An 11,187-nucleotide genomic window follows, 5' to 3' on the forward strand; every position below is an offset into this window, starting at 1 on the left:
TAACGGCGTGAATCTGTAACGACGTGCCCTAAACCTGGGGCCGAACGAGCCGTCAGGCTGAGGGCATGCGAGTGAAACTTGGGGTTTTGTTTTTTTCCCTTGGAGCAGCGCTCAGCTGTGTGTGTTCTCCACCAGACCGTTTAAAACCGCACGTTTGCCATGCCGCACGCCACCCGTGTCCTTAGCGAATAACTCTACAGAGACCTTTTTTTGGGTAGTCTGGAGATAATTTGGGAGGCATGGTTCCCCAAGTTAGATTTTTAGATCTGGGCATCCGTGTGTAAGTGGCCTGCTTTTCAAGGTGCACCTGCAGCTCCCAGTGACTCCCGATCACTCAGGAGGCACCTGGATGTGATGTGTGGCTTTGAAAGCCTAACTTTGGACTTAGAGTCTGTATTTCATGTACGTGCTCTGTCAGAATGATGTGCTCAGGCTCAGCCTGCTCCTGTTCATTCTTTCCTGAGATGTGCAGTATGCAAATATAACTTATTGCCACTGTTTCTCTTCAGAATTTGTTCTGAAATACCTTTTCCCTTTTTTCTTCTTTTCCCATCCTAGGTGGACTTTTCATGAGGAACACTGTTCAGGAGCACAGTGCATTTCGATTTGCTGTGCAGTTATACAACACAAACCAAAATACCACAGAAAAGCCCTTCCATTTGAACTATCATGTAGATCACTTGGACTCTTCCAACAGTTTTTCAGTGACAAATGCTTGTAAGTAAATACATGCTTTTTTGAAAAATATTTATTTGTTATCTATCCTTACATTCAATTTCTCCCTGGTAGCCTAGAGTTCTTGTTCATACAATATAGTGCAACAAATGTGTGTACTGACATGAGGTTTAGTAGATTTACAGCATTGCATGGTTGAATAATACCTTAGGGAAAGTTCTCTCACCACTTCTTTTCACCCCTTTAGTTTTGTTTTCCAGAAAAACAACAATGTTATTTATATAGCAATGCTGTGTAGCTGTGATCAGTGAATTGCCGCTGAAGTAACATCCGTTTTCTGTTGAGGCTACAACCTAGCTGTGTGAAACAGCGTAATTTGCAAATAATACCATGTAGGAATAAAACAGAAACAGCTGTTTACAAGTGACCTTGAGGGGACAAAGCTAGAGGGGCTTACTTGCCTCCTCTGCCCTGAAATACTGCGTTGTTTTCTTACAGTGAAAGTCCTGTTAAAAGCTGAGGAGACTGTAAACTGACAAATGCCGTTAGAGCTGAGGGGAGAGAAAATGGAATCAGAATGCTTAGTGTTACAAGGAATAGCTCTGCACAAGCAGTGCATACATATAATTTGAGCCTTTATTAACAGAAGCAGCAAAATAGAACTTTGAGTAGTGTTAATGTGGTGTTAAAATGCAAAATCTCTTTCTGAAAGACTGGTGCGTGTTCTGCATTTAAAGAAGCATTTCTTTACCAATAGTAGTTCCTGAATATTTGTTTTACTGATGAGTCCAAATTCAAGTTTTATTGTAAACCTTTGAAAATGAATGGAGGCTTCTTGCGAGGTAGTTGCATGCACTTTGCAGTATACAGAAATATGTCTGTGCATGATCTAAAGGACCTCTGAATGCAATGTACTAACTTTTGTGTTAATGAACAGGATTCCTGTTCATATACTCACAGTACTAAATCTTCGAAGAGGAAGCATTATACTAAAATAATGGAAGTGCTGGAGTACAGAAAACTAGTATCTCTTGCTTTAAAACAATTTCATGTTTTGAGTATCTTATTTCTTTAATTTTTTTGTTTGTTAGAGATAGGGTAGTTCTTGTGTTCCTGTCCTATGCTGGGTAATCAGAAGGCTGGACAAGTAGATATTTTATTCTTCTAGGATTTCAGGTATTTTCTGAGAAAGTTAATATTTAGAAAATATACAATAAGGAAGTATTTGGACAAATTTTGGATTGATATTCTAACATATCCCCCATGTGACTGCTTCTTGCTAGTGCAGTGTTGTACTTTTTAAAGGGCTTTGAATTAGGACCCTTAAAACTTTTGCAGGGGGGTTAATTATATAATATCCAATAAAAATGTTTGGTAAAGTGGAAAAAAAATGGTAAATAAAAGCATGTCTGTACTTTGCATCTTATTTTACTAATCCTATCCAGCCTGAACAGCTCTTACAACAAACATCAGACTATTAATCCTTAATCAGTGTAATCCCTTCAAGAGGCTGTATCTCAAACATAGTTTCCTAAATATCAATTATATGGATTTAAACTAAATACATTAAACTGCTTGGATGGTTAATTATTAATTGTTTTTTAAAAGTTCTATCATCACTTCTTTACAGATCCCACCAAGACAAGTGAACCACACACTCGTTCAGAGGCAGTCAATGTATTATTTAGTCAGTGTGCTTCTCGTCTTCTGACATCTAATGATTTTTATCATTGCTTAGTGAAAGCTGTGGCGATTTTTAGTAAGATGAGATGGTTTTCTGTAGTATAGGGCTGCATGTTCCAACACACATATTGCCAGCATAGTAAAATTGGGAAAACTTAAATCTCTGGAGAAACCGTAGACCAGAGAATACCAATCTACAGTAACCTATTTAAAAATAGAAGATGTGAAAAAAGAAACAGAAGAAAGAAAATTGAAAGGTGACCTTGTCCATAGCTATGTCAACCATCTGGTAATACTGTTGGTAGGAAAAGAATACGATGAGTCCAAGTCACCAGTCATAGAGGTCTCGGTAGCTCAAAATAATAATAAAAAAATAATAGAAGAACAGTTGCTCTTTTTGGATCCAGAAGCAATTATTTTTGAAATTCAGAACACTCATACATATCAATATATTAGGATGAACTAGTAGCTCCTCGCACTACCTGGCTAACATGTAAAAGATTCTGGCCTAAGTACACTTAATCACATCCTCGCTTCCTAGTGGAGTGGCAGATAATTTCAGGGTGCTGCCATATCCATGAAGGAATTCTTTCCACAACATTTTTACTTCTCTTGGAGATAAGCATAAATTGTCTCCAGTGCTGTCACACAGCCGCTTGATCAATATTTGCAGTTGGCAGGGATCCATAGGAGAGAAACCTGCAGTGACTCTGACTGCCTTCACTGTAGAGGGAGGCTGTGACTGACTTTGTGGTGGGATAGGTAAAGGAACTGAAGGGAAATTGGAGGAAGTAGCATGTGGACCTTGAGCCTATTGCTAGTACTAGTCAGTATCCATGAAATAATACTTTTCATTCTCTTTTGCTTTCATTTATATGATAGTGACTGTAGTAAGTGTTCATGTGTGCAGGAATTGAGGGGGGCTCTGCTCAGGAAAGGCTTATGTTCTTGCTGTACAGCTGCACATCCTGCTTGGTGCAATCTGGTGCATTCCAGAGGCAGGAGAAAAAAATCTCTTCTGAAGTATCCTCATGAACCAGAGATAAAAAGCCCACCTCTGGTAGGGCTGATTTGGCAGTATCCCAACATGGGAACAAACTTGTTTAGAAGCAAAAGAAAATTCCTGCCCTAAGCCCCTCCTCCTCATTCCTTTTTCAGTTAAATGATGCATAATCTGATTTATGTACATGTATTCCCTGCTCCACTGCTAGCACCGAGCCCCTCTCTGTATATTTAATTTACATGCGTGCAAACAATATTCATCCACTCTGTATTTATATGCCCACCTATTTATTTAGCTGTATGATATCTTAAGAGAGAACAAATGCAAACACAGATGAAAATTCCAGTGTATTTAAAGGTGAATTGAAGTTTATCAGTTGGCTCTGGGGGGATTTATTACATCATTTAAAATATGCAGCTTTTTACCATCAGAAAAAACAGAAAGGAAGAAAGTTAGCTTCACCTATGAATGAATAAAATCAAATAAAAATGGGTGTTATGTTTTCTTCAAAAATGGTCATGTAGGGAGTGAGCTGGCTTTTTCAGAATAATATAACAACTCAAATGTATAACTTCATCACTGAAGCATCTTTCATGCTTTTCTTATAACCTATGATGAAGGATGTTAGTATTAACATTGAATTATGAATACAGTTCTGTAGATCATATTCCTTAGAAATAACCCGTGTATGTCTTTCTGCTCTGCGCTTGTAGTGCACTATACTAACACTGCTCTAGCCTCTGCAGTGTCAGCTCATTAGCACACAGATCTCATATTCCCTCTCTGCACTGTCATTGCAAAAAATTGCTGTTGTACACCTTTACAGCCAACAAATGTGCACTTGCGTTATGTACAATTTTCAAGAAATATTTAGGAAAGTAAACTCAACCTTATACGTAGTCCCCGTGGAATTTCTCAAAAGAAAGCATTAGTTTTCATTAAAATCTGTTGATCATGTAATGATGGTGGTGGGATGTGTACGAGGGAAAAGGGGCTGTGATTGCAGAATCTAATTAATCGACAGGCAGATTCCCTCTCTCAGCTAAACCTAACCTATCAGCTGCAAATTCTTGTCCCATTAATTTTTCTGAGTCATTTCTCATATATCTTCTGAACTGAGAAAGCTTTTTGTATTTTACCAAAGGTTGATGTGTAGTTTTTTTCCACAGGCACTCGTTCTGTAAGAGACCAAAAAAAGAGGGAAGATACAATGACATGCTTACCTTAAGTTGCTAAAATCCTGTAAGTGATTGTATGGACACTTTTTTGAAGGGGTCTGATTTCAGACTTTCTTAGAAAATTTTTCTTTAGCATCCTTGCAGTCCTTGTGTTTAATCTTTAAAACTCAACTTGGAAGAAGATTTTAATGGAAAAAGTGCCTGTTTGTTGTGAGAATGTTGAAGAAAATGATACACAGGGCTAGTAGCAGACAATTTTTCCAGTTTAACTGTAGTAGTCCCTTTCCTAAAGCACAGGTGCATTTATATCTAATTCTATCTGTATGCTCGCATGCATACTCACTCGCACACATGCACACGCACACACTTTTTCCTTAGGTGCTGCTCAGCGTTTCTTTTTGCCAGTGGGCAGATAATTTGCTTCCCTTGCATCTGTGTACTCTTTGGCCAGCTGGCAAAGGACACCGATGATGAAAGTGGTCAGCTCCCTTCTGCCAAAAGCATAAGCATGTCTCGCTGAAAGCCTTGCCAAGTTTCGGCCGTGTACTGGTGGTTTTATGTGAGTAGACACCATAGGGTAGATGCCTCACTCTCCTGATAAGGAATGTACTGTGGTTTCTCCCAGCATTCTGTGGTATAACACCTGGAAATGTGCTTTCTGCACAACTCTACTCATTACAGATCCCTGAAAATGCCTTTTATGCTGCGGAACATGCTCAAGTATTGTATGTTAACTGCTGTGTGACAAAGGAAATCAGCTGGCTTTAGTTTAGAGGTCAAAGTTTTTGCAGTATTTGGCTAGGCCAAAAGGTGAATGATGTGCTCATGTGATTTTCTAAGAAAGTCTGAAATCAGACCCCTTCAAAAAAGTGTCCATACAACAAACTAAAGTTTGTTTCCACTTCATGGCAGAGCCAGAAGATTTGTCATTAAGCTGAATATGATATCAGTGTTAGCAGAAGGAGCCATACTGCTTTCAAGTATATTTTAGTATTTCTTCAATTAATTTTAAAATAAGCTGATTCTCCTTCTTCTCCTCCTCTGCTGCATACATAGCATTTACTTACTGTTTAGATGTTAGAGTTCCATTTAACTCACATTGTAGAGATGGAAAAAAATCTTATATGAATGGACACTTTTTTGAGAAACTCTGAATTTACCAAATGAATAAAGAGTAAAGTACGATGAAGAGCGTACTTTACTTGTTCAGTTTTGGAAAGATTTTGTGCAGATGCAGAGGTGAAATTCTTCACTTTTCCTATATAGCACTGAGCCTGGAGGACCCATGAGACTATTGGCATGGGTTGGAGAGCTACTGATTTAACTACACATTCCAATAAAATGTGTAACAGCTGTAGTTTATCACTGGGAGGAAATGGAGATGCCATGATGGGAAACAAGCATGTGACAGTAGCTTTTAACAACAACAAAAAAACCACAGTTTTGTTGAAGGCTGACTTGGGAACTTATCCAAGAGCCACAGAAAACAGTGGGTTTCTTTCCTCTGGGTTCGCTGTGTTCAGTGTCTGGGAGGTGGGAGGCCGTCCTACTGCAAGTGTAGGACTGTTATGCAAGAAGGTGTGAAATGAGGGAGCTGACGTATCTGTAATGGTTCTTTATTGTCACAATCCAGTAATTTAACATTTTTGCATTTAAAGTACATATTTTGTCATTACCGATTTTGGAATGCTTATTTTGATTTAGTTAGGCATCCTTAAAATGTTTTAGAATATGTTATTTTTAAAGCAGCAACAGTTTGGTTTCATAGTTCGGTTTCAAACCAAGCCAAACCATATAAATGAAAACTCATGTTCATTTATTGCGAGAAGGATGTTTATGTTGAATTCGTATTTGGCATTTAAGTTACAGCCTAAGATCAGTACTTTCTATACTGCTGTAAAGTATAGGTCACTGGAAGGCCACGGCCTCCTTTCTAAGGGAGCTCGTAAGGCAACCTGAAAACTCTATACCTGTTGTTGTGATGTTTGCTATACAGGGGCTTGTACCTCCACTGGAACAATGTGGGAATCTGAAAATAGAAATATAAAAATGATTGATCTAGATCAAACCAGTTTCTGTGAAACTGTGTGATGATCACTGCAGTGAAACAGTTTCCAGATTTCATCCATGGGGATTCTTTTCCTTCCAAAGGTACATTTGTTATGTTTTCCATCGGAAGCGAAGGTGTACTTCCTTCCGTTGTATCACCTGCTTTATACTATTGTTGATCTTCAGAATATCAGATGCCCCAGAAACCTCAAACTTGATATAATCTTGGAGTTTTTCATGTGCAATCATCTGCTGAAGACTCCAAAGTAGACACTCATGTTCAGCTGTTTGTGATTATTGCAGTGTGGACACTAGTAACTATCACACAGCTTCACCGTATGTACTCTGGCCTGACTGTTGGGCAGTTTGGAGATATTTCTATAGCATAAGAAAAGCAGAGTTCATTTATCAGCACGTAGCTATATATGAAACATTCAAAAGCAGTGTGTGCCTTTTTAGTTAATCTCACCAAGATGTAATTATTAGGAGTAAAACTGTCATATACACAGAGCAAGAGAGAAACAGGTGATAAGGTTCTGTGTAAAGTGAAAGAGTGAATGTAGGAATGAGTTATGTCAGTGAATCCGCCTAGCAGTCGTTCCTGCGTATCCTCTTCATGGTGTCTAAGGCACTGGCTCTGTTTTATCATCTTAACTGCTTCTAAAATAGTGAGTGGCATCAGGCAGCCCTCACACATATGCTGCACCAGAGGCACAGAAGCCCTTATGCATGAGGATCAACCTGCAGGGACCCTGTGCTGCAGATAACTTGCCTAGGCACTTGTAAAAAGGGAGAATTGCTCTCCTAGGATTGGATAATAGCCCAGGTGAGTGCTCTTCTGTGGGAATGGAGCGACCTATCTGGTCACTTGTATGTAATTGTTTTGCTAGACTATTTGGACATTTCAGATATGCTGAAAGGTTTTTTTGGTTTGTGTTTTTTTTTTTTTTTCCAAACACAATTTACAACATGTTCAGTTTCAGACCTCTTGTAAGTTATGTGATTGCCTCTGGATGCTTGGTCCTGCCCTTGTGTTGGGCTTGTATTTGTTGGAGTTTTTTCAAATGTGGCATTTGAAATTCTGAATAAGAATTTTTTAAAAAAATGCAGGGCTGCATGGTGACTTCACTGTCTTGAGTCCTTTTTAATACAAGAACTGTCTTTAAAATTATATGCAGTTATCTGGGAAAGGTATATCCACTCTCTGATGGTACATAGTCCATGCATACTTACTTCATTCCATGTATACTTTGTTATTTTCACGCCTCTTTCTCCTGGACTGATGTGTGTGATGGTGCTTGATGCTTTCACCATCAGTAGTTTTCTCCTATGTAAACATCAAGCATTTGGGCCCAGCCCATGTGGTAAAGGAACTGACCTTGGGAAGCTGTGGAGTCTTCTGATGTCTCTTAGAATGATTTGGAGTAAGTCAATTTGTACTTTTGGTAGCACAGTTTTGCTATCTCTTCTAGAAGGGTAATACAATTTACATGTATCAGACAAGTGTTGCAGGGCTGTTTGCAGTGAAAAACTTGTAGAACTTTGGCTAATAGTGCCTTTTTCATTTTATTGATCACTTCTTCCACTTCCTTTCCTAGAACAAAACAAAAAACCCCACCAAAACCCAGCCTAGTCTTCATGCTTCTGAAAAACAAGTTTAAATTAGCACTTACTAGTTTGCTGTCCTTGCCAGAAGAAGACGTACATTCTCACTAATGAACCTGGGAGAACGTGTGTCACAGCTGTACAGCAAGCCAATCTATTCCTTGACAAAGGAGAAATTTTCAGCTCTTTACTTGAAATAAGCAAAGCTATTGGAAAGCAGGCAAGTTTAATACTGGAAATTTCTTTGTCTCCTGCATAGTCTGGATCTTTAGTGTAAGTATGGTCCATCTTTCTACCGTACAGCGTGTGCCAAATTCTTGCATACCTGACCTGCACTCAGACTGCTTATTTGAGTGGTGGGAGAAAGAACCATCTTTGCTAGAAGCGGTGTTGCCTGTTGATTTCTCCCAGTGAGGTCTGTAGAATGTGCTGTAATCAATATCTCACAGCTGCCAGCTTTTCCAAGAGTTGTGTGGCAGTGCGTTTTAGGGGTTGGTGCCTTCCATGATTTCTTCGTCTGATTTCCATTTCAGAGATCTTAGTCCAAAATAGGTGCTTCAGCCCACTTAGTGAACATGGATCAGGTCTTGCGAATCCGAGGGTTGCTGCATCATGACACACATCTTAATTGGTCTTTGTCTCCTATTTTTCGTATGCTAAATTCCTTAAAATTTTTTGGTGGTTGTTGTTGTGGTTGTTTGTGGCTTTCTTCTGGGGGCGAGGTGGCTTGGGGAGAAATGGTAATTGGTCGTTTTTTTCAGGTGATCAACTTTCCATAGCCTCTTGACAGGAGAACATGGTAAGACATTGGTTTTTACCAGTTACAAGGTTTTTGTCTTCCTAGGCTTTACCACCTGTGTCACAAAGTTTGAATTCTAATGAAGTCTGATGATGAGAAAACTCAAGTTCCTGTGCATTCTTTTTTCCCAGCAGTTAGATGAGAGGTAATTAGAGTCCATTGATTTGCAAAGGACTGACCCGGGGTCTAGCCCTGCATTGAATCGAAACTGTTAGGGGGATTCTAAATTGTCTAGGAAGTTTAATGTACTCAACCATCTTTCTCTGAAGTGTTTGTGCAGTGGTCAGGCAGCATCTCCAGAGTGGCTTCACTGCCATTGCAGAGTAAGGTCAAAAGGAGTTGGACCTAAGGAAACGCTGAATGAGCGAGCAGTCAGCAATAATATCTGGTCTCCTACTTTGATTTTCCTTTTTAAAACATTGCTTTTTGTGCCTATTTTCCTATGACTTCTTGATGAATGTAAAATAACACTAAAGAGAAAAAAATGTACGTGGCCATCCTATGCCAGCTAATGCTATTTCTTTTCTGTTTCAACCATGTCAGCAGAATGATTCTCATGACTAATGGTAGTTTTCATATATTTATGTTGAATGCTGAGTTCCTCCATAGAACTGTTATCCTACTGCTGCTCTGGGCATCCCAGAAACGGATTGTATATCCCAGAACATCATGCTGCATGACTTCAAAAACACATATGATTGGAAGTGATGGGAGCTGTGTGACTTGCTAATCTTTCACTTCAGATGTAGTTCCAAAAAGGTTTTAAAGATTAGATTGGGATCAACCAGAAAATTACAGAATTAAAAATAACAACTTTTTAAATAGTTTCAGGCTTCAAAAAACTGACTTGGTTTCAATTGAAGCCAAATGTTTTGGTTTGGAAATGATGATTTCTGGGTTTTGTACATTATTTTTTTTTTATTGACTGAAATGATTTAGTGAAGCCTATCTGAGTTAGCAAGATGTTTCTGCAGACATGAATCTGCCTTTTTCAATGTAAAAGCACCTGTTCTGTGCAATTTTTATAATGACATGTAGATGATGGATGTGAAAAAAAAATGTGTGTGTTTTGGAAGAAGCTGTCTGCTTTTTTCAGGGTATATAGTTCAAACTGCTTGTGATGGATTTTATGGATAGACAGTTTTTGTCAGTTAAAGTATGTATAGCATGTCTTTCCACACCATCTACAGGCAACTTACTTTATTACCTGGAGAGGCAGTGAGATAAGCCCAAAATTGATCTAAATGAGACCAGTTAACCCTCCTGAAGTTTTCCACTACTCCAGTTTGGTGCTCCAGGTGTAGAAGTTGCCTTGTTCAAAGCATGAATCAGTGTAGCTTTACTATATGCAGAGTGTAATAAATGTAGTGATGGTTTCTACAAACACAATGTTCTGTTTCAAAGATGTACATTCATAAACATCGGATGTGCTTTACTGCCAGTTGTTTTGTGCTGTATAACACAAAAAGAATTTGCAAGCAGTGATACTTAGTTGTGTATATCTGCAATGACCACTGGGACCTAAATGTTTTAGTGCTTCATTGTTCTACACTAACAGAAAGAAAAAGAAAGCCTCTTTGTATCCCATTAGATAAATAGGGGCAGTCAAGATACATAATGGAGTCTGCCTCTGATCTGATTTACACCAGGGTAAATTTGGATTAGCTCTGCAGGAGTTTGAAGGAGTGAAGCCAGTAAAGGGTGAAAACAGAGTGGTCCCTCATGGGGTGTTCCTGGCTTTAAGCCTCTGGGTAAGTGGGGGATGTGGGTCCAGGACAGCCAGTGGATTCTTTGAGGGAGACCTGGAGCATCTTAATCAGTAGAGCATCTCTCCTGCAGGACTACCCAGGTTGTCCAGGCTCTTGACTTCAACAACTAACTGAATACACCCTTGTGTAGCGTTGCACATATTTCCTTTTGGAACTTTGGGAAATTTAACAAAATGTTCACGTTCAGCAGTAATGAGTGTCCCTTTATAAATGATGCTGGGTATCTCAGAAGTATCTGTAATAGACTGTGTAGAGCAGAATCTGCCAAGGAAAGATTTTGTTTTTCAATTGAAACAAAATAGTGTAAATCAAATAGTCTCCAGTGGAAAGTGCTGACCTTGTTTTTTGCAGGAGTCGCTTATACCCTCTCTACTTTCAGATTTTCATTTTTCATTTTTCCCTTCCCGCCCATATATGTATTTTTGT

General features: G+C 38.9%; 1 protein-coding gene across 1 annotated transcript in view; it reads left to right on the plus strand.

The window, feature by feature from the left end:
- The first annotated feature begins 555 nt into the window (after positions 1-555).
- GRIA3 (glutamate receptor, ionotropic, AMPA 3) overlaps positions 556-11,187 on the plus strand; it is a 152,623-nt gene continuing 141,991 nt past the window's right edge. Inside the window, exon 1 of the mRNA XM_009708840.1 lies at positions 556-717. Coding sequence (XP_009707142.1) covers positions 570-717 — 148 coding nt within the window. The 5' untranslated portion in view covers positions 556-569. The remainder of the gene's footprint in view (positions 718-11,187) is intronic.

Source organism: Cariama cristata, unplaced genomic scaffold (assembly GCF_000690535.1).
Source record: "Cariama cristata isolate BGI_N322 unplaced genomic scaffold, ASM69053v1 scaffold3441, whole genome shotgun sequence".
In the NCBI taxonomy this organism is placed as follows: Eukaryota; Metazoa; Chordata; class Aves; order Cariamiformes; family Cariamidae; genus Cariama; species Cariama cristata.